The sequence below is a fragment of the Prosopis cineraria genome, unplaced genomic scaffold (genome assembly GCF_029017545.1).
Source record: "Prosopis cineraria cultivar Desert tree isolate PC_DT_omini unplaced genomic scaffold, ASM2901754v1 PC14, whole genome shotgun sequence".
Taxonomy (NCBI): Eukaryota; Viridiplantae; Streptophyta; class Magnoliopsida; order Fabales; family Fabaceae; genus Prosopis; species Prosopis cineraria.
Genome location: NW_026555345.1, coordinates 21,699,571 through 21,726,230, shown reverse-complemented (window position 1 = coordinate 21,726,230; position 26,660 = coordinate 21,699,571). Strand labels below are relative to the sequence as shown.

At 29.2% G+C, this 26,660-nt stretch overlaps 1 protein-coding gene and 1 non-coding gene across 2 annotated transcripts; both read left to right on the top strand.

The window, feature by feature from the left end:
* The first annotated feature begins 14,435 nt into the window (after positions 1 to 14,435).
* Positions 14,436 to 23,007, top strand: LOC129292963 (protein phosphatase 2C 70-like). The gene is made up of 13 exons (XM_054930716.1): positions 14,436 to 14,649; positions 15,683 to 15,872; positions 15,981 to 16,148; positions 16,250 to 16,425; positions 16,514 to 16,672; positions 17,228 to 17,415; positions 17,477 to 17,536; positions 19,030 to 19,165; positions 20,935 to 21,029; positions 21,762 to 21,877; positions 21,970 to 22,099; positions 22,642 to 22,696; positions 22,791 to 23,007. The coding sequence occupies exons 1-13, from the start codon at positions 14,527 to 14,529 to the stop codon at positions 22,947 to 22,949; spliced, it is 1,755 nt and encodes a 584-aa protein (XP_054786691.1). The 5' UTR covers positions 14,436 to 14,526; the 3' UTR covers positions 22,950 to 23,007.
* A 2,631-nt stretch (positions 23,008 to 25,638) lies between these two features.
* On the top strand, positions 25,639 to 25,745 carry LOC129294031 (small nucleolar RNA Z279/snoR105/snoR108). Its single transcript, XR_008589272.1, has one exon. It is a non-coding gene; the product is annotated as a small nucleolar RNA Z279/snoR105/snoR108 (small nucleolar RNA).
* Positions 25,746 to 26,660: the final 915 nt, after the last annotated feature.

Genomic DNA, 26,660 nt, shown 5'->3' with positions numbered 1-26,660 from the left:
AATTATTTACATAATGAGAAGATGAAAAAAAGACTTATCCATCCTTACAGCCCACACACTTTTAAAAAAGGAGAAAACAAGCTTTTGTAAGTGTTTACATAACATTAAAGTACGACAAGAATATTTTTTCTAATGTGAGATATCTTGTGTTAATGAAAGATTTAAAGCTAAATAGACTTGAAATCTCATGATTGTCATGTATTAATGCAATAAGAGATTTGATTTGAGGTTTGATTGATAATAAGTTAAGCAGGAGTTTCGTGAATCATTTCGGGAAGACATGATGACTTAGCTTCATGAAGAGATGAAATTTATGGTTACTGGCATGACAGTTTCGAGAGTTGATCATACACTGTAGGTTTGTATTTAATTTAATTCAACATAGATTTATGTTTAATTTAATTTAACATAGATTTGTATTTCATCCAGATTTCTCCTATAATACCAAGTATGAAAGGTAGCAATAATCTATTGGAGACAATGGTTTTGGCACTAGTTAACCTTGGTCCCTCCATACCAGATGACAATGATGAAACTTTTGTTATTTTTATTTGGAGATTTCAAAAACATGTGTTATTGTCAAAGGTCAAGTATATAAGCTTGGGTTCACAATCCATCATCAGAAGATCAAAGTGGACTAAGTTAAGGTGAAAATTAAACATGTTCAAAAGGGTGAGAATAATGCACACATTCCATTTCCCACCTTCAAAATTATAACAATAGGCCAAGCAAAAAGTTCTTTCATTCTATGGTCTAAAAATCTTATGTCAGAAATTGATGCAACATCGCCATAGGTCAAAAACAAATTAATATTATGTTATTTTCTTGGAGTTAATTAATTATTTATATAACTCTTTCATTTTATGTTTTAATATGGACCTAAAAATGCAATTAAATTTCCTTGCCTAACATAACTAGATGAAATGTATAAAAATATGAAACAAAGCATTATTGTTAAAGTGTCACTAGGAGTCATGGCTATAGAAAAAAGATATAATTTTGGATTCGACAAGAGAGATATCAAGGAGTTCCTAATTTTAAAAGACTTGGACATATCATGGGCTGAATTAGAAATCTTGTAATTTTTCTATCTACTTGCTTCTTTTTTATCTCATTTCAATTATAGGTACTTTTACAACATTTGTTGTGTAATGAAAAAATAAAAATCTTTGTGCCAATAAGCTATGCAGAAAGCTCTCAATATAGTATGTAGGAGGATGACATATGAAATAAATCATATGTCTGATACAAAATTGTCATGTTATCTAGTACTAATTATTAATGAGCAAGTATTTTTTATTCATGCATGTATATTCATGCATATACATATTTATGTTATTTAATACTCATTGAAGTTTTTATATGTTACAACCACCATTTGAGACAGATTATATGTTTACATTTGCAGAATGCAAGAAAAAATTATCAATGCAATAGATTTACTCAAATGTAAGTATGAACATTTGATTTTCATATTTAACTATCTCTTGTATGTTTTAGTTTAATTTTAAATTTTTATTTATTTTAGTGTTGTAGACAGTCAGGAAGCACATAATATGAATATTATTTTATCCGTTACATGTATGAGATCGCTTAAGTTGGAAGTATTGAAAGATTACAAGAGGTATTTTTCTTTTGTTATTTTAGTTTAAATTCTTATATTTAATTCCTTAAAGCATTATTTTGATTAATTTTATTATTTATATTTTTAATAATATGGCGCCCTATAATGAAGAAGAGATTGACAACATTTGAGATATTTTAGCTCAAAAACTTCTCCAAAAGTACTTTTCATAGTGAAGAGGTTGAAAAAAATTTTATAATTTTTTAATAGTTGAATAATTATATATATATATATATATATAGATTAACATTAGTTATATGAAGAGAAGAGAATATTATATCAGTTCATTTTATAAATATATACTCCTTATAGTCCAAATTATAAGATATTTTTTTCAACTCATCTTAGTTCAAAATATAAGAGATTTGGACAGTTTTGAAATTTTGTTCCTATTTTACCTTATATTTAGTAACTTAGTTTGTTGTGTAGTGTTTATTACATTTTTTTCATTCTTCATGATAGCTAAAAATTTATTGGTTTGCAAGGAAGATCACGTTTTCTCATGTTATGATACTTTATTAAAAAATATTATCTCTCTCATTTAATTTATTATTGATATTGGGAAAAAGGGTAAAAAAACTTATGGTATTTTTGACTAAAAACAAGGATATAATTGAATTTTATTAGCATTTAAATTATAGTTAAAAATATCTTATATTTTAGATAAGAGAGAGTATTTAGTATAGTTTTAACTTATTGTATAATCATTGTGATTTTGCTAGCTCACTATTTATACTTGTTGTGTAATTTGCATAATTTACAATTTTTAAGTTATAAATGTATAAAAAAACAAAAGAATTTTAAGAAATAAACTTTTAACAATGATTATATATAAAATTGTTGTAAAATTTTTTAACAATGATTGTCTGCAAATAACCATTATGAAAAGTTAGTTTTTCACAATAGTTATTTGCAAATATTCAACGTGAAAAAGCAAGCTTTTAACTTCCTTTTTTTCTTTTATCTGATAACTAGCATAAAAAATATAAAATAATCATTGTCAAATAAAAAATCTAAAATAATTATTGTCAAAAGTTCTTCCAGCAGTAATGTGATTATATTTATGTCCTTAATTTTATACAATACCTCAATAATTTTGATCTCATGGTTGAGAACCTATAAATGAAAAAATTAATTAATCATCCCTACTCTCCAGCCTTTCTACTCTAGTTATTTAATGGTGGTGATATTGGATTGAACATTAAAACTCAAACTTCATTTGATAAATTTTAATTAGAATTATTATCATATGCTTGGATCAACTGGCAAGAAAATTGATTAACTTAACCAAAACTATTGAGTTTGAATCCTTGGTGAACAGCATCAATTAAATTCTCAGTGAAAGACATGCTCTTCAAAGACCTTGGATATCAAAACTCGAGCAAATTTTAATTGGAGGAATTTTTTTTTTTTAAGGTTACAAAGAAAATGTCATATTACTGCAAATTACACCAAACATATAAAAAACATGCGCGTTCCATCAAATGGACTTCGGCCAACAAATATCAATAAATAATTGCAGTCATTACCGCATAATCCATTAAATATTCATTTAATTCAAAAGAAATAACATCACAAAATAAAAGGAGAATTAATCTATAAGTTCTTTTAGTTTCTCTCGGCTTTAAATTAAGTTCCTGTAGTTTATTTTATTTTAATTAAGTCTAAATTGTTTGATTGATTAAATACGTTAATCCCTCAAGGTTAAATCCATGAATTTTTATTTTAAAAATAAAATTAAAATTTTTTACATTTTTATTAAATATTATATAACTCCAGGATTAATTATGTAATTTTTATTTCTCAAAATCTATATAATTATGTTGTGTTTTCTAAAAAAATTTATATGCACACATCATTCTTAAAAAATTAATAAAAATTTAAACATTGTATTAAATCAAATTTTATTTTTGCTTCTTTTGGGTAAAAGTATTCAATTAATTTTTCTATAAATTTTTGAATTTTTTTGTATTGAAATATTTAATGATTCATTAATAATTTTAACTTTTAGGAATCAGTAGATTTATTCAATCAAATTATAAGGGCTTGATTAAAATGAAATAAACTATAAGAACTTAAATCAAAATTGGTAAAAACTAAAAGGATTTGCCTAATTAATTTTTCCTAAAATGAAATTAAACTTATATATCAACAGACTTAACAGAAATTTACCATATATATTTATCTTACTCTTCTCACTACAAAAAACAGTGAGTTAGTGATGAAATTTTTATTCCGTGACAAAGTTATCACTAATTTACTGATGGCATTGAGCAATGGAAATTTTTTTTTGTCATTTCATTACTAAATCGTCAGAAATAATTTATTGATGGCATTTAGTGACTGAATGTTTTAACAAAAATATCTATTGCTAATTTTTTTAGGACACATTACTCTCATTCTATAACAGCATTTCTATCGCAAACTTTTCAGTCATAATTCAGTCACAAATTCTATTAAATTTTATTATATAATTTAATTTATAATATATATTTATATATAATTCAATTAATAATTTATTATTATGCTATAAATGAATAATTTAATAATTATAATTTATTATTTTAAATTATTTAAATTTTAATAACAATTATAATTATTTCAATCATATATTCAATTATTTTTTGATAACATAGTAACATACTTAGTTATTGTTATAAAAATATATTTAAAAAATAATTTAAAAATATAAAATATTATATATTATAAAAATTATAATATAATATATAGTGATAAAAAATATTTGTTCATTTTAATATTAAATTTTCTATCAAAATAATTTTTTAAATTATAATATGATATAAAATAAGAATCATATAAAAATTAATTTATTTTATTGATAAATAGAAATAAGGTTAAGTAAATAAACATATTTAAATTATATATTTATTGATATATATATGGGTGGTTAAATATTATATATTTAATTTATTAATTAAAAATTAAAGATCTCTTTTAACTCAATTGACAATAAGGTTGGGATGCAAAGAGTCATAAAGGTGTGAGGTTGTGGGTTTGAATTTGGTCAAAGCACATTTAAAGTTATTTGAAGTTAACATATGACATGAAAGTGACATGGCGATGAGGTGGCACTAGCCTACTAGATGAAGTGGCAACGGTGAAGTTTTATGGAATTTTCATTTGCAATGGATTAGCGATGGAATGCACTCCATCATAAAATTAGAATAGCTTATCCTTGTTTATTGACAAAAATTTTTTGTCGTTAATTAGCAATAGAATTGCAATCCCGTTACTAATTTCATTGTTAATTAGTGATGAAATTTAAAGTTCCATTACTAATGAATTAGTGATGGTATTTTTATCGATGAACTTATTCCATCACTAACTTATTTAGCGATAGAATTTTGCATCACTAATCCACTAATTTTTTTTTGTAGTGTCTATTGATATGGGACATGGAAGCAAGAACATGCTAATTAGGAATGGAATCTTGAAACAAATATCAAACACAAACAAAAAAATGTGAAAAAGGATAGGAAAGGGGAAATTGAAATCAAAGGAACGAAGAAGTAATCATCAAGGAGAATATCCTTTACAACACAAACCTCTAGTAATCTTAACATTTCAAGATACCACAAGAATTGATTAAGCTCTTAATCATGTTTGTTTTCATCACGGGATGCCAACGTAGACACTAAGACTCACAAAAGTTATAAACTCTAACAATAATTTTATTACTCAACAAGTCTTAGGTTACCAAAGATGAAGGCACACCTATTTATAGACAAAGACAATACTCAACACCTTAATTAACACCCTAAATTCAAAAATGTAAATAACATATTCAACCATATAATTTTATGAATTGTATTTCCTTAAATTATGAGATCACAATAACTAAAACTTCCTAAAATATTAAAAGCAATATTGACTATAATGAAATAGGAGACTAAATGTAAGATTCAATCTTCCTGATTAAAAAAAAATAAAGAAATAGGAAACTAGATAGTCTTGACTCAACAATAAAGGAAATAAATCAGATATTGGATCAATTAGTATATCACATGGAAAGTCAAATCCTAATCAATTAAGGAGATCTTCAATCTCAACAAGGGATCATACCATTAATGATTCAAATCTTGTCAAAAATGTGCTCATCATCAAACGCCACATTAATCACATATTGAATTAGAAGTCTTCTTTATTTTGATGGGTTGGACACATGAGCTTAAGTCCTTCCTAGATTGGGGGTTCTTTTAACATGTTTTGCATCACTAATGGACTCAAAATGGATTTGATTTCATGATTCATCATGGCTTGGACTTGAGTCAACTTATACTCTTTACTCAAGCCCTTATTTGATTGGTATTTGGACTCCTCTTAAAAAAAGGGGGCTCTTCATTAGGTTGGGCTTATAACACACGTATTATCATCAAAGAACCCTCCTTGGATGCCCTTATGATGGATTGGTCTATCACCACTAGGCCTCCACAGCTTGATGGTAGATTCTTATACAAAAAGAAGAATGATAGAGAGGTCCTAAAAAGATTAATTAATTAAAGATAAGTTTCAAATGCCAAATTTTAAGAATTTACAATTCAATATCTCAATTTTGCAATTTCATTATGATAAATTTACAATTTGTATTTCAAATTTTAACAAGGAAAATAAATTTTCTATTTTTTTAACTATATTAAAATTTAAAAAATAAGTTATAAATTCATTATAGCACAATTGCAAAATTGAGAGATTGATATGCAAATTTTTAAAGTTTAGCATTTGGGATCTAACTTGAATTAATTGGTCTTTTTTAGGACTTTTTTGTCATTTTGCGTATACACAATAGGCTCGTATCCTTGGACTTAGACTCCCCTAAGCACATCGCTTTTGCTCCTTGAGCTGTGCTCCACGTGTACCAACTCCTCTACCTTAGTTGGGTTGTGTAAAGTTTTCCATTGGCTCACTAACTCATGTCAGACTCTCCCTCTTGAGAAAGCATCATCCTTAACTCTTGTAAGTTTGTAATAGAACAAAAAGAAAAATAAGTAATAATAAGAATAATTGTCCTATCATACTTACCTTGAGAATACTTGTGAAGATAGTCATTTAAGCTAAATATATCATGAAAAGGACTATCATCTTTGGGATGAAATTTTGTCTTCTTTTGAAGTCTTAGCTCGAGGCTATAAGACCAAGTCCATTTTCATAGGTCAAAAATCTTTCTTTAATGCTCTCTAGTGTATTCACTTGGAATCTCATTTATGACAAGAACATTGAAACCCTGCAAGAATGGATGAGTACAACTTGAAAGAAAATGGCTGATGTTAGTAGTAATTAAAGGTTTCTCATCATGGCAGTTGATCCAATTATCCAAAGGTTCCTTTTAGAAAAGTGGAAGGGATCTTTAATAGTTGAAGTCAAATTCAAATACCCTAATTTAGAAATATTTTTCAAAATGCTTTAAATCAAAAATATTTTTTTTCTTATGTGTACTTAAATATAAATAAAACATTTTACAACTTGCAACAAATCTGACAACAATAAAAAATTCCAAATAATATGAAAGCTTCTTAACCACAACATTAATATAAAAGAATTTCTATAAAACAATAAAATTTAAGTAATAATGAAAAGTCAATGTGTAGGGTTCAAAACCTTTTAAAGTTAGGAATTCATTAGGAGTAACAAAGTGTATGCCATCAAAATATTTCTTAGTGCCAAATGGAGAAGATAAAGGTTCAATGATTCTTGAGAATAAGAATTCAACTAATAGCTCCCCAGGGCATGATTCTCCAATAACTTGTAACATATTATAAACACAAAGCAAATAATGATTAACATGGTTAGTGATCAAAGAAATATCCTTACACTTACTTTCAACCTCAGTTTTCTTATAAATCTCTTGATAATTCTTTTCTTCCTTTTCTTCCTTTTCTTTTTTTTACTCATTTAGCTTAACATTTTCATTTTTATTCTCAGTATTTTCTTTTTAACTCATCTCTATTTCTTTCTCTATCTCAAGCTCTTTTTATTTTTCTCTCTCAATCTTTTTTTCTCACTCTTTTTCTTTTTATTTTTCCTTCTTAATCTCTTGTTCCACTTCTCCCTTAGTCTATTGCTCATGCTTAGCACTTGGGGGAACCAAATTTTCAATCTCCATATGCACCATTTTGCAACACCGACTAAGTCAAAATTAATCCCTTATATAAAATGCGCCATACTAGCTTTTGGAATCTCCTTTATACCAACTCACATCATGGCTAAATCCATATCCTCATAGTACTCATCTATGCTCATGGAGCCTTGCTTTAATTGTTGCAATTTAGCACGTAATTCTTATCTTGACTTTGAGTTAGAACCTAAGTTGGCCACAACGGCTCTTAGCTTTCAGACTTCTTTGTACAATTCTCTCATGCACAATTCCATGTTAGGGGGTGTAGAGGTTGCCTCTATGTCAAACATTTTAAAATATGGAAACAAGATCAAGTAATAAATGTGATAAGTAAGGAAAGCTCACGACACACTAGCTCATGCATTTTTACTAAAAAATAATGTAATTGTTCTCTTGTGTTTCACACAATTTATGGCTTTTGCATCAATGAAATCTCACTTGTCTTTTACCACTCACTAAAATTGTTATCAATATCTAGCAATGAAGCAAACACAATGTAAGAGACTCAAACAATCAAATAAAATCTTCTAAATTAAAATTACTAAAAACAAGCATAAAAAATAGGAAACTCAAAATACTCAAGAAAAGGGAAAGAAATTTTAAAAATATTATTAAGAAAAAGGAGAAGACAAACATGATACTAAAAAATGGAAAAGAAATAAAGAGAGTCAGATACTCGAAATAGAAAATTAGGAAAAGTAATACTCAAGATAAGAAAACAAGAATAGGAAACTAAAAGATGGAAGAATAGAAATAGGAAAGGAATGAAAGGTGAATGGCTTCCTCAAAATAAGAGAGTACCTTGCAATAAAATTCAAAGATCAATGTTAGCAAAGATACTCAAAATAAAAAAAATAGGAATTAGGCAACTAGAATAAACAGAGGAAATCAAATTTGGAAAGTAGTCAAAATTTTAGAGTGACCAAGAAAAGGAAAGTCTTACCACTCAAGTTAAATGAAATAAGAAACTTTGTAAGCTGTACTGGAAGCCCTTAAATTAGGAAACCTTTCCATTAATCTTGTAATTCCCAAACTCACAACTTAATTTCTTTTTTCTTTTTTTGAATTTTTGGTTTTTTTTCTTTTTCCAACACACTAACATGCCTTTTTCAACACAATTGCACTCTTTTTTGTCCTTTTTTCCACAAATTTATATGTATTTCTTCTTCTTCTTCTTTTTGGCAAAAAGAAAAGAAACAAAGTCACAAACACAAAAAAAAAAAGGGAAGAAGAAGTGATTAGAAGATGTAGATATGATCACAAAGGATGAACTAAAGTAAAGAACAATGGAGAAGAAGAAAGATATAAAGGGACAAAAATACAAAGGAAGAAGAAAGCAAACTAGGCTTTGATATCAATTTGATATGAGACATAGAAGCAAAATCATGCTAGTTAGGAGTGGAATCCTAAAACACAAATGAAACATAAGAAACAAGAAACCAAAAACCAAAAAAATGTGGAAAAGAAAAGGGAAGGTGAAAACGAAATCAAAGGAACGAATAAGTAATGATTGATGAGAAGATTTTTTAGAAAACTTGCCTCTAATAATCTTAACCTTCAAAAAGATTATAAAAGTTAATTAACCTCTTAATCACATCTGTATTTACAATAGGATGCCAACACAAGCACTTATGTTTACAAGAGTTATAAATTTTAAGATAAAAATAATCTTATCATTTGATAAATCTTAGGTTACAAGACATGAAGGCACACCCATTATAGGCAAAGGCAAGACTCAATCTTTCTAGTTATGAGAATATAGATAAAATATTTGGCCACATGATTTTAGGAATTGTATTTCCTTAAATTATGATATCACAATAACTAAAACTTCCTAAAATATTAAAGACAATATTGACTAGAATAAAATAGGAAACTAAATGTAAGACTTAATCTTTCTAATTAATGAAAACATGAAATAGGAAACTAGATAGTCTTGAATCAACAATGAAGGGAACAAATAAGATCTTAAATCAATTAGGAGATCATGTAGGAAGTCAAATTCTAATCAATCAAGTAAATTTTCAATTTGAGCTAGGTATCATGCCATTATTGCTTCAAATCTTGTAAAATTCAACACCACATGGTGAGTTAAAAATCTCCTTTGTTTTGATGGGTTGGACACATGGGCATGATTTCTTACCATACTAGGCTTTTTCTAACATGTTTTGCATCATTAATGGACTTAATTTCCTGATCTATCATGACTCAAACTCGAATTAACTTATACTTCACAACGAGGCCCTTAATTTAATTAGTCTTTAGACTCCTCATTAACAAAAAATAGAAAGAGCTCTTCACTATGTTGGGCTTGTGACACATATAGTATTATTATATAGAAAGAGCTACTACCATATGATGGATTGGTCTATTATCACTAGGCTTCCATAACTTGATAGTGGATTTTTAGACACAATAGGCTTGTACCTTTGGACATTGACTCCTCCAAGCACATCGCTTTCACTCCTTGGGCCATGCTACACGTAGTCTAACTCCTCTAACTTAGTTAGGTTATGTAAAGTTTTCCATTGGCACATTAGACTCATGTCATCTATGGTAGTAGCTAATCATCAATTATCAACATATTGATATGAAATATAAAAAATATTTCCATGCAAATATGTAGAGCCTATTTCAATAGATTTGTATACTAATATGATTTCAGTGTATCACATCTTTTTTTTAATTACTTATATGTATCTTTCTATTGGAAGCAATAATGTTCGAAGTATGGTTGGGTATTAAATATAAGCACCTTTTTTTTATTGAAAATTTAAATCTTGATTTGCCACATTGTAAGGAATTAACCCTTTTTTTTTTTAAATCCAACCCCCATTAGCATATGCTATTTTTAATAAGATTATTCCACCAAACCCTATCAACAATTTCAGCAAAGAAAATATACTCCCTGCAATTTGACTGAATGAGGGATATGGAATTATTGTGCTCAACCACCTTCATGATCTTGTTTTGGAAGCACAATTATAATTCCGACCACCCTTAATTTCTTCTCTAACAATTACCATTTGCCAATAATATCATCCTCAAGCTTTTCCAACCAATATATTATAATTTAATCTCAAATGCAAAGTCATCATCATTATCATTGTTATAATAACCTGGCCTTGACCATTCAAGAACTATCACTTTCCAAACCACCATATCACAAAAAAAAAAAAAAAAACAGAAAAAGAACAAATTAATTTCTTCACCAACAATCACCATTTGCCAATAAAATCATCCTTAAGCTTTTCCAATTAATATATTATAATTTAATTTCAAATGCAAAGTCGTCGTCGTCATCATTGTCATAATAACCTGGCCTTGACCATTCAAGAACTATCACCGTCCAAACCACCATATCTCAAAAATAAATAAATAAATAAATAAATAAATAAATAAAAGAGAACAAATTAAACTTTAATGTTAAACAAGTAAAAGTATGCCAGATGATTGTTTCTCATCTCTGTTTTCTCTGTTAGGCCAAATTTTTATTTCAGTTTGTTGTTTATAAATAAATCATGTTTATATTTAACTACTGATATTTTTTATTTTTCATAGTTTTTTTTTTAAAATAACCCCTCATATCTAGAGTTGCATTTGTCTTGTTTTTCTAATTTCATCCTATCGAATATAAATATCAATCTAATGTAAATAAAATTATTAGAAGATTGATACAATCAACAAATATTATAAATAATAATTTTATTTATAAATGACTACATTGAGAAATATCAGTAAGTGAAATAAAAATTAAAAATTATTTTATTCTCAATGGATAAATTAAAAATTAATTCTATAAAGCGTGTATGAAATAATAATACTATCCATGGTCCCAAATATAATATATTAGTTAACAAATCCACGAGATTAAAGAAATTGATTAAGTTAATTTTTTTGCTATTATTGCGTAAAAATATGTTTCATTTTTCTTAAAATAACTCCAGAGAGAGAAAGATAGAGAAAGCCTATGGGAGGAGAAGGGAGTGAGAAAAATTATGAAATTAATGAGAGTAATTTAGGGAAAAAATTAAATAGGGGACCCAAAGAAATTGAGGTCCTATATTTAGCACCAAAATAAATCCCTCAACTAGGCCATATATATATATATATATTTGGACAAACTAGGGCATATATTTAGGATTTGAGAGATTATACTTTATTAGGTTCCAAATAAATTTTTACTCCAGAGAAAATGGTATATGCTATTTTAAGCAAAAATACCAACCAGAATTATCTCTAGCGTATTTTCATTTATGAGGCCTGGACATTAGGCCTAAAGTTCAAGCCCAACTAAACAAAACAGTCCCATAAAGACAGACCCACAGAAGAGCTATGAGATGCAGTTCCCCCAAAAAGCCGAATAAAAAAAAAAGGTAGAAAATACTTAGATGAAATTTTTTTCAAATTATGGGATTCTGGGCATTTCTGACATCTGAACCTATATTAACACGAACTATTAATAATTAATACTTTTTTTATTTTAAATTATAAATCACTTTGGTATAAAATTTTACACATCAATAAATCTCATTAAATATATTTAATAATCATATTTTTTTAAAATAAAAATATAAACTTTTCAAAATGCCCATAATTTAATATAATAAAAAAAATTGATGAAAATTAATTATAGAGAGAGAAGTGGTGATATTAAAATTTGTTCATTTAATAAAATTTTAATCTATTTAAAATGTATTATATCTTGGGATGAAATTTTTTTTAAAAGTGTCTTATAATTTGAGACGGAATGAGTATTTGTTAATAAACTAATAAACACAAGATCTTGGGGCTTGCTGTATCAGGACTGAAAGGAAGTTTCATTAGAATATCCCTCCCTTCAATTGCATCCATTTTATTCTCCGATCTGAAAATGCTCAATCCCATAAGCAAATAGAAAAAGAGATCTAGTGTATATTTACATATAATAAAGGCTATGAAATATTGGAATTTAGAATTTATGTAGTCCATAATTTTTAGTTTAATTTTGTAAATCGTTATGTGGTTTCAAAATAATCTTGTCCAATTTTGTGCAGTGAATGATGTGTTTTGAGAATAAAATATAGTAAAAAAATTCTGAAGAATATCAAATTTAAAACCCACATGCTAATTTGTGAAATCTATACACAGCCGTATAGATCAAGAATTTTTTTTTTTCAAATAAATAAGTCCACAGCTAAAACTATGCAATCACAAATTAATCACTAAAAATCTAATTGTAAAAAAAATTTCTACACTTATTTTTTATACTTTTAATATACACAGGGTAAAAAAATTTTAATATATAGATTTTTAATGTACACTTATGTTTTCAATAAATACATATTTAAATTCAATGGAATAATAAAAATTATTCTTTATACTTTTAATATGTACAGGGAAACAAATGTTTATGTGTAGATTTTTAATATACAAGGGTATATATTTTATTTATGATAATAACATATACGTGGGAAAAATTATAAATTTAAAAAGTTATTTTTTTAAATTTTAATTTATGCGAGAATAATACAGTGAAGGATGTCAAATTATTATTTGTATTTGTTATATGTACAAGGTAATATAAAAAAATAAGTTGTGTTGAGATAAAATAAGTTTATCTTTATGGCTAATTATAGTATATATTTTTTAATTTTAGCTATAATTATAATTTATAAATATTATTATGACATAAATTATTGTATATGGTTTATTATAGTGCATTTTTTTTATTTTTTATTTTTTAGGGCGATGAATGGGCCAACATATTCTAAATGAAATTAAGCAAATTTTATTTTAATTTGAAAGAGGTGAGAAATTTAAAAAGTGTTTATATTTTTTATTATGCATGAGAGTAAAACATAACAAATGTGAAGTTGGTATTTAGATTTTAATTTATAAGAGTAACAAATGATAGATCTAATAATATTTTTTGGGAGATAAATTATATTCTTCAATTAATTATATGAGGACTAGTAAAAAATTAATTATACAAGGCAGTAGTTAATAATAAAATTATTTTTAATTTAATTTCAATTTTTTTCTCATATTGATTACAAAAAGAGCACAAACATAAAAAACTAGCATATTAATCCTAAGAACAATATATTTGAAATAAAATAAGTTATTATTTGTATCTTTAATATGTACATGAAAACTAAAATTTAAAATAAAATAAGTTGTTATTTAAATTTAATTTAAATAAATAACAAACTCTAATTCTTAGTAGATTCAAATATATTATTTTTTAACTTTTATATTTCTATTTTATTTTTACTTTTTAAATGTTAAGATATTTCGTGCATTACACAGGAAATAAATATAGTTATTATATATTATATATATTTATTTGGCCAAAAAACGATTCATTTCTGTCTCTTTTTTTAAACTAGAGCTGGCAATTGTTGGGGCAAAAAACAAATGGAGCCATATTCCACTGTTATTCAGGGATTAAAGAATAAAAATTAAAAAAGATATCGTACATTGTACAAATATTCAAAATGTAATGTAAAAGAGTTGTTGCGTTTTCTTTTCTTTTCTTTTTTTTTTTTGCAAGTGATGCTCACTAAATAAATAAAAACGATTTTAAAATATAAATTTGAGAATTATTAAGAAAATTAGAACATTTTTCTTGCTGGAGCGTAATAACAAAACAAATTGAAGTTAATAATATGGACGCGTGACGACAAGAAATGAACCGAGTGCGACCATTTCAAAGCGTGCTTTTCGCAAACCCGAATCCAATCTCTACTCTCTTCTGACGAGAAGAGAGAGAACGGAGAAGATCGCGATGGTAGCCGGCATTGTCATTCTCTTTATTCTCCTTATGCTTCTTCTGATCATCGTCCTCATCATTTTTGCCTGCAAACCATGGCGCTTCTTTTTCTCTTCGCAACCCCGCTTATCCATCAAGGTACAACTTCTTTGTTTCTTTTTGCCTTTCAATATGCGCATCATTTTATGTTTTCGTTCCTCCGAACAATTGGGCGTCGAAGATATCTGTTAAATGACACTGATACTCTGTCTGTAACGCTCTTTTTGGTTTCGGGGAATTTCTGAGGGATCTAAATCAGCATTTGGAAGTTCTGTTATGTTCTATGGCGGTCGACGTGTTCTTAGGATTTTTCTTTTCTCCAACCGGTTTGGAGGAAGGTTGATTTGAGCTGGTTCTGCGAGTTTCGTAGAAAGAAATTGCTTCTTGAAGGTTTATTTTTTCCCGTATTTTCTTTCAGTTTCGTACTAGTGCATCAAGTTGGATGTGAGACCTTTGAAGTGATGGGTGCGAAATTATGGATTCCAAATATGGCTTGATTCAACATTGATCTGGGGTTGTTTTTGCTCTTGTTTCTTATTTGTTTTTATTCAGCTTGTAAAGTTGAAGCATTCCGGCAATTCGGGTTTGATCGATTGGAAAAAGACTAACTTTTCGGCTTTTAGCTTTATAGAACTGTCATAGCCAAGCACCAAAATTCAGGCTCCATTTACTTCTCTCCTATGGCGTAGTCGTAGTTTATGTAATTGTGTCAAGAATTCCAAACATTTCTTGTCGTAATTTTATGGTGTTACCAATATAATTTTAATTTTAATTTTATCTATTACGAATCGATCAGTGCTGCAAGCCTGCAAGAGAGGATGGGGTTCGAAAGAAACATTTTGTATTAGGAGTTCATAGTCATAGGAAAATGACTTGGTCACTTTTCTGTTGGGGGCCTGATACAGTTAAAAGAATATCCATGTCCTTTACTTGCTGAAGTTTTTCAAGGCTTGTGTTTTACCTGTCAAGAATGCATTGCAAGGACTTGACATGATATCCCTACTCTGTTAATTTAACTACTTCTCTTTATTTTCATTTATGAATAATATTATACACCTTATACACTTGTTATAATTTTTTTATATGTCAATTTAGCTTATGCTTTCAAGCAACTCTTTGTTAATTCTACTAGGATGGTGACATAGAGAGGCCCTTAGTTGCAGACGATGCAAGTGCTTTACGTAGTCAGAGCAATGAATTGCCCCGAGAGTATGATCTTGAGGGTGCGTGCTTTTCCAATGAGGGTCCTTTTCGCTCACCTCAACCACATGGACGTATTTATAAGCAAAGGCTCCCTGCTTCTTCTCCTGATGTGCCACAAGGTATTTCATGGACTACTGCCAATTTTCAGTCAACCTGCTTTCTTTTATTTTGATTTTATCTACTGTTCTGCTTTGTGTAGTCATAATGCTGTCCTTTAACTGTTTCAGGTGATAGCTTGATTTTAGATGTACCTTCTGATGCTCCAGAAGAAGTTGCGCTTGGTCAAACACTCAAGCTTGCCCCAGACCAGTTAGCTGAAATTCAAAAGCATACTAGAGTGACTTTTGAAGAGGATAGATTGGAAGACACTGTGCAAAGAGATATCTTAGATCAAAGTAATTTCTTAAAGCTTTGTTATGAAGGGATTGATTGTTTTATGTATTTGCAAAGGCTTAGTAAGTGAGCATGTCATCATACCTTTCTGTTAGAATTGCAGGAAGTTGCCTCACCCTGGAGGTTATCAGTGGTCCTTCTTGTGGCGTTCGTTGTTCTGTACAATCAACAAATCCCTCTCATCTACCACTGACAATTGGAAGAGTTTCTCCAAGTGATTTGTTGATAAAGGATTCAGAAGTGTCAGGAAAGCATGCTCTAATAAATTGGAATTTAGATGTAAACCTTGTTTTTTCTAATGGACTTGGATCTGGATTTTATAAGTCATGTTATGCAGCAATTATTATAGAACTGCTATTAATTTCAGAAATTGAAATGGGAGTTGGTAGATATGGGTAGCCTGAATGGAACACTTCTGAATTCTCGGTCAATCAACCATCCTGACACTAGCAACAGGCGCTGGGGTGAGCCACATGAGCTTGCCAATGGAGATATTATAACTCTTGGAACAACATCAAAAGTTGTTGTAAGTAATGAGCCTTTGGACTCCAGTTAAACAGGTGGTTCCTTTCGCAGTTTGCTTATTGTAGATGCAAAACTTATCCATGTTTGCTTGATGTTGGATTGATGTAGGTTGAAAATGTTACTGATATATAGAATAGGTTATTGTGACATCTTTATAAACTAGCTTACTTTAAATCAGAAATGTAGTTTTTCTTTTTTCTACCTCTTCAATTTTTTTAAAACTATTATTTTTATAACTCATATTTGGAGAAAGAAAATAAGAAATACGTACTTTTGGTTTCAATTAAAAGGGAAAGGTGATATTCCATTACCGTGGAGAAAAAATGCTCCCTAGATGATATTACCAAAATCTCTGTTAGAATTAAATTTTAAGTGATCTGATTGCTTTTATCCATTTTCAACCCATGGTGCTTCTAGGAATTACCCTGTAGGGGTTAGTTTTTTATGTTATCATATCATGAATTCTTTTTTTTTTTTTTTTTTTAAGAAAGGGTTTTCTTCTTTTAAGACTATACTAGTGCACTTGTTTAAACTATTTGATGTTAATGTTTGGCAGGTCCGTATTTCTTCTCAAAGTAGGCAGCAAATTCCATTTGGAGTAGGTATGGCATCAGATCCCATGTCTTTACGCCGAGGAGGGAAAAAGCTACCTATGGAAGATGTCTGCTATTATCAATGGCCTCTTCCTGGGCTGGATCAGGTGCTGGACTTCATTGCTCCCATTCAACCAAGGACCATTCTGTTGTTTCCTTTAGCACTTTCTTTATGAAGCTAACGCACCTATAACTAACACTAACATGCAGTTTGGACTATTTGGCATCTGTGATGGACATGGTGGAGATGGGGCTGCTAAATCTGCTAGCAAGTTAGTATTTTTTGATTTAGTTTTGCCATCTTCGTGATTTATTATGCTTTCATGAAACTTATATTTTAATTCATTGAAGTTCTATTGCCACCCATCTTTTAAGGTCTGTGGTCTCTGTTAAAATAAGCATCATAATCGTGTGTTTTTGGATATTATTCAATAGATAAGAAACAATATGATTTATCAATGGTTCATTTGAATTACCTTGGGCCTTCATCCATTGGTCTTATACTGTTATAATGTCATGTGTTTCAATTTTTGTCACGCATGATTCCATGACATGAATCATTTATACCATACAGGTCTATGTTGTTTCAGTGTATTTATACATTCATTGATCATATGAGTTACATTGTGGGTGTGTGTGTGTGTGTTTTTTTTTTTTTTTATATTAAGATTTAGACTGACTCCATTAACTTATTACCTACACTGCCATGTTGTCATGCATGTTGTCATTTGAACATGCAGTATCCCTGGTCTGCTGTAACTTATTGTGCTGTACTGTGATCTATCGTGTGCTAATCATGTAATGGCAATATTGGACATTGAGGCTTCTATCATGCCTGATACTTTTTTCCATGTACTAAGTGAAAGAATTGATTTATACCGTCTCAACCTATGTAGATTGTAATGGCAAAATATCACAGTTCAAACACTAAAGCTGATCATGCAGAGTCCCTTCTTGTGGATGTGATAAACTGTCTGCTGTTTTGCTTCAGTGCTCCAGTCTTGTGATTCTATTTTCATAACAAAACGAATTACTTTGAATCTATTGGGATATGTGCACTTAAGAATAATTGCTATTTGTGGAAGAAAATTGACTTATAAAAAGGATTTCTCAACAGTGATCTTTAGGGGTCAAAATGCCAACAACCTTCTCTTATTAATGATCTTGAATATTTTACCAACTCACTTAAATTTTTTCTACTTCTTAGGGTCCGTTTGGATTTCAGTTGGGTATAATAGATTATGAAAATAATTGATTAAGTGGTAAATTTTAATCATAATTGATTATGTTATAACACAATCTGTTTGGATACTATTTTTCTAAAATTGATTTTAACAGAATTGAAGATGTTTGGATAATTTAATCAGAATTAATTTTTAATTATATAAATTACTATATAATTTAATTTTTAAATACCAAATATTAATTTTTTGAATATATAAAGTTTAAATTTTATTAAAAAAAAGGGAAAAGAAGAGAGTTTAATTTTATTTTTATTAAATTATGTGCTTTTTTTGTAATTTTTTCTTGGGCCTTTCTTTGTAATTTTTCCCAACGCTTTTTGATAAACTTTCCGGAAAAGCTGATGGAGGGAGCTTCCGAAAAAAACACGCGTCCTGACTCATAATCGATTTTTTATCATTTTTGACTGTTTGGCTAACTTTTCACATTAATTGATTTTTTGCCTCAAAAATTGATTAATGAGGCAATCCAAACAGGCACTTACTCTATGGAACTTAACTGATTTTTCTGCAATTTTTTTCAGACTTTTTCCTGAGATAGTTGCAAGCATATTATCAGATTCATTAAAAAGAGAGAGGGTTTTATCGCTACATGATGCATCAGATGTTCTTAGAGATGCGTTTTCTCAAACAGAAGCAAGCATGAATCACCATTATGAGGTATTCAATGATCTAGTGTTGTGGTGTACTTATTTAGTGTAAAGTTAGCTGCTCGACTTATTAGTTTAAATTTAATTCTTTGAATCACTTTTTCAGCCAAGAAAATAATTTAATTCTTTTGTACGCTAGCATCTCCTGGAATATGCTTGTTTCTGGAAAAAAAAACGGAAAAGAAAAGAATAAGGGTGGTGGCGATTTGACCACAAATATGAGCATTTTCTTTATTCCTTGTTTTGATGGAACTACACAAGACATGATTGAGATAATATTTGTTAGTGCAAGTTTGTATGCTCACAAGGCATTTTTCCATCATAAAGATGCTTGTAATCTCCCTAATATTTATGCTTTGTTCTTGGACTCTTTGCACGATACTGTGTATGTCCTTATGGCAATATTAGAAAAGGGAGAAGCTGAAGCTTTTAGGTGTTTTTTCTTTTGGTGTGGGCTTGAGAATCCAAAGCTCTTTTTGAAGGAGGAGACGTATTAGTGAAATCCTTGTGGCTGACTGAGCTTCGTAGTGCTATCTTTTGGTTGGATAAGTAATTGATTACGATCAGCATAGATTAAGACTTTTTAAGTTGCTTGTATTATATTTCCTTAAAAGAAATTCTGTGTAGCTTGGATCTTTCAATATGGATTCCTTGTGGTCAATGAAGGCTCTTAATTGCAGTGGATCGTTGTACAAGTATGTCACAAAAATTTTGGGTTTTCCCTTTTACCAGGGAGTGTAAATTCATAGAAGCCATGCTAAAAAATTTGTTTTCTTTTTGTTTGTCCCTCATATTTTACCTTTATTTTGTTGTTGAGTGTTTATCTTACACATGAACCTATGAACATACATTGTTTGAAAGTACTGTAACAGGGATCCAGTCCCAACAGAAGCCTGGAACTTAATAAACCTACCATGTGATGGTGCTTTCTTCATATTTAAGTCACTATCACTTGTAATTCTAATTTTTCACTTAAATAAAAATTGCAAATTTTAATTTTTCCCCGCCTTATATGATGGATGAACAAAATTCACACGAGTATGTCCAACCACCCATCCAGGTTCAGGTTTGGGGATAGAAAAATGGACTTAGGACCAGATTGAGGGGGGTTGGTTGGCGTATTAGATAATTTCAAGTTATGATGATTGTGTGTTTGGATAATAGTAAGGGTTGAGACCTTTTTTTGTGATTTCATATGAGTAAGTGTTAAAGAGATAAGATTTAGCTTGAGATAAATATTGCTCTGGGTAAATAGGTGCAGGTCCTTGCATTCAAGGATTCCATGGGGAAGAGCATGAGAATTAAGGTTGTTACTAGCTAGGGTTTGGGTTTGGGGATGGCGATCACAGTAAATTTGATACCATCTACCCATATGCTACCCATGAGCATCCCCATTTTATTTATACTTCCTCCATTCAAAAACGTAAAGCAATTTTAATTGAATTACAGCCTCAATAAAGTAGTTAATTGTCTTCAAACTAATACCATCTTTCTATATTTTTTCCTATTTAATAGGGTATTTCATTTTAAAATAAATATAAAGTGATTTATTTATTAGGGACACTTTCGGTAAAAAGTCGTTAGTAACATCTCGAAATACTAAAAATACCTTGTAGTTTTTAACATCTAAACCTTCAAAAAATGTCCTATATTTTTGAATGAAGGGAGTATATATTTTTCTTCTTACAACAGCAGCTATTAAATGATTTCTTCTTTAAAATTTTTGTAATTTGAAAATTATGATTCACTTTACTATATTTTATTCAAAACACTTTGCAGGGATGTACAGCAACAGTGCTACTGGTGTGGGCCGGTAATGGTGAAAATTTCTATGCACAATGTGCAAATGTTGGAGACTCTTCCTGCGTTATGAAGTATGCTTCATTATTTATTGAACTATATACAATGCCTAGGATAAAAGTTGAATTTTGAATGTAGATTAGATGACAATTGGGCTATGAGAATAAAAGTAGTATGGTTAGAATTTTGTTTAGAAACTTTTTTCATCGCATTGGAATGTATGAATCACGTTGATGGGTAATAAATTTGGTATAACAACCCTTTCAAAACCCAATGATTCTAGAATTTGTTCGGAAAAAATTGTGAATAGAGCTTGTGGTATAATCTCCACACACACACACACACACAATCTTTTACTATTCATTATATCCCTAATGTCTTGTCGATATGCAGTGTCAATAAATAGCCCCTTTTCAACTTTTTGTATCATCTGTTCTATGTATTTATAAATCGAGGTTAGTTTTCTCTGTTCATCACTGTAGGTTATTTTTCCTTAAGCCGCATGAAGCAACAATGTTTTTAAATCCCGATATCATCTTTTTTTTTACTGTGTATCTTTGATTTCCATGTTTCTTGTAAAATCTCAAATATCCACCTGCAATGCAGAAAGTCTAATTATTAACTGTGCCAATTGTGGCATTCTGGTTATGAGATTTGCAACGTATTAGGGTATTCGTCTGCTACAGTTTTAGACGTAGTCATTCATACTTGTTCTACTTGTAAGTGCTTTTGGATCTTTAAGACGTTAGATAGGCTGGAATTCTTGTGACTAATGTTCTTACGGAACAATTTATTGTCCTTGTTAGTGTCAATGGAAAACAGATCAAGATGACAGAAGATCATAAGATAGCAAATCATTCTGAAAGACTCCGAATTGAAGAGAGTGGCGAGCCACTGAAAGATGGTGAAACGCGTCTTTATGGTAAAATGGAGAAACAAATTTATCTGAGCTATAAAATTGACTGGACTGTTGCTCAGACTGATTGTGGATAACTCGGCTGTGAATAATTTCAGGTATAAATCTTGCAAGGATGCTTGGGGACAAATTTCTCAAGCAGAAGGATTCCCGGTTTAGTTCAGAGCCTTATGTAAGTCAAGTGGTGCATATTGACCAAACAAGCAGGGCCTTTGCCATTCTAGCTAGGTGAATTATCTTCCAATTTATGTTTTTATTACATTTTTATATAGCTATTTGATATTTAATACTACCAGGTCAGGTTTGAGCATTGTCAGACCTAATTGGGGTTGCTTTTATTAATTTTTATAGTACTTCCGTGTGCACATAAGCTGTGTTTCGTTAATGTTATAGAAATAGTTGATGAGATGACCGTGCTGTATTTTTGCAAGAGGACAAAATTTACATGCAATTGTTTTAGGGGGAATGGTATTTAGTTCCCAAAAGATCAACTTAATAATAGTTAGGTGTCAAAAAAATTTTCAGCAAGATGAGTTGCAAATATAAATTTGAACACTTGCAAATATGGGAGTCTTGGTTGCAAATCAAGCATTGGAATTTCATAGGTTACTCCCAATTATTTTGCAATTGAGACTCCCATACTTGTAACGGTATGAATTGATATTTGTAATTTATCTTACGACAAATTGTCACTAGATTGAACTTTTGCAAAGCATTTATGTCTTTGGTTTTGACTGTTTACAATGAAGCTGTGTTTTCAAAATTTACAGTGATGGCTTGTGGGATGTCATCAGCATGAAGAAGGCAATTCAGCTAGTGCTTCAGGTTTTCTGCAAACAAACTTTTGTTTCAAGACATTATTTATTGGATTCTACTCTCCATCGGTTTGTTCTGACAGATTCGTTATTTGACTGCACAGGTGAGAGACAGATACTCCACACATGCAGATAATTCTGCAGAAAGGGTTGCTAATTTCTTGTTGGGTGAGGCTAGAACACAAAGAACAAAGGATAATACATGTGTAATTTTCTTAGATTTTGATAACCTTGCCAGATCCTCTTGTACATCTGAGTCCTAGTTTGAATTAGGAATTTTAATGTTACAGCAGTGGTGATATATATATTTTTTTTCCCTCATGTCCTGGAGCTTCTTCTTCTTCTTCCTTTTTCTATTTTCATGGCCTCTCATCCTCAAGCTAAGGAAAGAACACAGCTTGGGAAATGGTTTAGTTATTTTGCTCTTAAATTTTTCAGTTAAAACTAACTGATTCATATTCTAAATTAGAGATTGTGAATCTTGAAACAAAGATTGTGAGAGTTGTCCATAACAGTAAACCGGCTCACGATGTCTTGCACCATTTAGGTAGCGAACTATTGCAAGTAGGGGTGTTCACTGAGAGAAGATACAATGTGGAAGTGAGGCATGCATGGCAACATTTATTTATTTCTTTATTTTATGAAAGTTTAGTTAAGTTGGCTTTCAACGTCTATCAAGTCTAGGGTATGCTTTTAAATTCAAAAACTATTCATAGAGATACTTATAGGATATTTATTAAATTATATAATTTGTTTAATCCAAAGCTAAAATAATACAAGTGTATTAATTCAATTATTAAGTTTTAACAATCACAATTTAAAGTGAATACAACTTAAAGTCAATTATAGAGTTATAGAATGACAATCACAACTTAAAATCAAGTATATAGAATCTACAAATAATATATTATGATTTACTCCCTTCGGTCTTATTGAGAAGCTAGAAAGAATTTTTTTTATTTTATTTATAAGTTATATCATTAAATTTTCATTGCAAGTTCTTGCTTTTGCCTTTCATTAAATATTGAAAAGAGAAAATATATTATTAAAGTATGTATATTTAATAAGGATAAAGTTAAAAATTTATTAATTTTTTAATACAAAATTAATGAGTTTTAACATTTGTTTTTTGTTTCGGTGAATAATGTTAAAAGTAACTTATAAATAGATTAAAAAAAAATTTGTAACAATAGTAGAATCATTGAATTACATAATTTAGCAAAACACATCAAGTCTTTGGTTATTCACCTCTTGGATGCTCCTCCATAATCAATTATGGGGTTTAAAATCATGGTTTTAAAAAAAGTCATCCAAATATTCTCAATTTTTCTAAATTTCATTTGGTTCCTGAAACTCCATTTTGTTGAAGCTATCTAAACACAACCAATTTTCCCAACTTACATTTTGTAGAAGCTAATTTATCCTCCATTTGGTAAATTGATTATATAAAATCAATTTTAAAAACTATTATTCAAACATCATCTTCCTCTGCAAAGAAATCAAAAAATACAACATAAACAAAAATAATATATATATATATATATATATTTATTTGGGATAGGATGGGACATCTTAGCACCTTATCCCACTACCTCTTGTTTTTTTTTTTTTTTTCCTTTAGTCAAGGTAAATCCATCCTAACATGATCGAGAAGGAGGTAAGTTGATTGAGACTGGAACAACATGAACACCCATGAGTAATAGAGCCTAATACATTATATAATAAATTAATGTTTGAATTTTTATTAAAAGAGTTGTTCTTATTTAGTGTCATCGTCTTCCTTGAAAGGATACCCATGGACAATTTGAAAAACAGATAACTACGGTCTATTATAGTGTCTAAATATAAATAGAGATCTAACTGTCTAGTGTTTAAATTGGTAACTTACACTTAAATGCAGCCTGCCAAACGAAGAACTTACAAAAAACAAGTATATTGAAAAAGATTTCTCATAATTAGGACTCGAGTCAGCTTAAATGTAAATCAGATCAGTAAAAGAAATTGGTGGACAAAAAGTTCTAATTTATGTTATATGGATCAACAACCACTCCTCCTGCCAAAAAACAAAAAGGCCACTGCTCAAAATATTTTCATTAATTCTTCCTTATCCATCTGTTGAGTTCTGACACGCACCGCGAAATGTTCTGATCAAGCTCTTTATTTTCCTCGTGGTCCTAGCAATAAATTCCTTGAAGAAATCTTGTATCCCCAAGTATTCACTTCAATCCTCAGTGTCTTGCTGACTAGAAATCTAGGAGGCCAAACAAAATTAGATGAAAAAGTGATAACATGATCTTCTGTGGATGATGATGATGGATATCTTATGAGGGACTAAAATATATTCCTTATGTTTAGAATTATAAAATATTTTTTTTAAAGTAACATATTAAAAAATATAAAATATTTTGGGTCTTTCAAAATATAATTCATATAATTTTTTTAAAACATACCTTTAATTAGGAGTACAGTTAAAAGAAATTAGTTGAAGCAATCTATTAAATAAAAATAAATATAAAAAATGTACAATTTTAAATCTTATTAATTGATTTATTGAGAACATAAATTAAGTAAAAATATTTTATAATATTAAATGGAAGAGTAATAGCAGTAGTAAGTAGTTGATAAAAAAATAATAATAAAATAAATAAATAAATGAGTGAGTGAATAAGCAGGGAGCCGGGCATCGTGGAAGTGGGATCTCTCCACTTCTTTTCTCTCCATTTTCCTTAACTTCTCCCATCCTTATTATTTATTAATTTTATTATTTAAAAAAATTATTTAATAAAAAAATTTGAATAATGAGAATAGAAGAAGTGATGGGAAAGGGAGGAAAAAAAAAAAAAGAAAAATCCCTGATCCCCGCATCGCAGAGGAGTAAAGCAAAGGTTGGGTTGGGCAGCAATAACTAAGAGAGAGAAAGAATGGAGGGACGTGATCCTTCAGGCAGTGAATGGGATTTGATGAGTTGTTGGATCTCGCCATTATGATGCGAGTTGGGTGTCCGCCCCAATGGCTATGTTACGACATTTGGACACATTACTTCTCACCAATCTGATCCCTACTTGTTTTTTTAGGAAAAGTGTAAATTTAATCATGTATTATTTTTAAAAAAATATTTGATAGTTTAAACTATCACCTATCATTAATTTTAATTGACAGATGTTATGTGAAACTTATAATGATACATGACACTCTACAGGTACTTCACATTAACATGTGTGAAAGTATAAATTTAGTCCCGAATTATTTTTTGAAGAGCATTAAGTAGTCTCTACTATGAAAAAAGGACCATCCAACACCACCTATCAATTGTGACCAAACACCATTTATTTTTAAACTTATGAAACCCATAATGTATCAATCTCTATAATATTCTTGCCTTTTTTCTCAGAAAGAAAAGGTTCAACGAGTTTTTATCTGAAGATATTTATGAAAATGATGCCAACAAAATAGAAGAAATAATTCCTAGAATAGTAAAATCAAGTTTATACTTCATTGACTTAAGATAGAATCAAACTTCTCTCGCGAATAGTAAAATCAAGCTTATACTTTATTGACATTGTCCTCGTAACTGTTGTAACATCCTGAAAATTATTTCCTTGATTAATTAAGCTAATGAAAGATTCGAGTATAGTTAGAGATGGCTATTGGATTTAGCCTTAACTTTTCGATTAGATTTGAAAATGAATTAGGTCACCTGGGCTCAAATTATAGAAAAAAATGAATTTTGGCCCAATGTATTATGCTGTAACATAAAAATGTATGTTGCAGCATGTAACATCCCAATTTAAATTTTAATAGTTAATTTGAGTTAATAAAAATTTTAAAAAGTATTATTAAATTATTATTATAAAAAAAAGGTATGCAAAAAAAAATAAAAAAAATAAATAAAAATAAATAAAAAAATAATAATAAATAAAAAAATAAAATATTATTAAATTATTATTATTATAATAATAAAAAGAAAGAAAGGA

Bases quoted from the DNA above. Each gene is read 5' to 3' on its own strand.
- LOC129292963 (XM_054930716.1), top strand. From the start codon at position 14,527: ATGGTAGCCGGCATTGTCATTCTCTTTATTCTCCTTATGCTTCTTCTG. The intron at 16,149-16,249 runs GTAATTTCTTAA...TTAGAATTGCAG, and splicing joins AAGAGATATCTTAGATCAAA to GAAGTTGCCTCACCCTGGAG. The intron at 21,030-21,761 runs GTATGCTTCATT...TGTCCTTGTTAG, and splicing joins GACTCTTCCTGCGTTATGAA to TGTCAATGGAAAACAGATCA.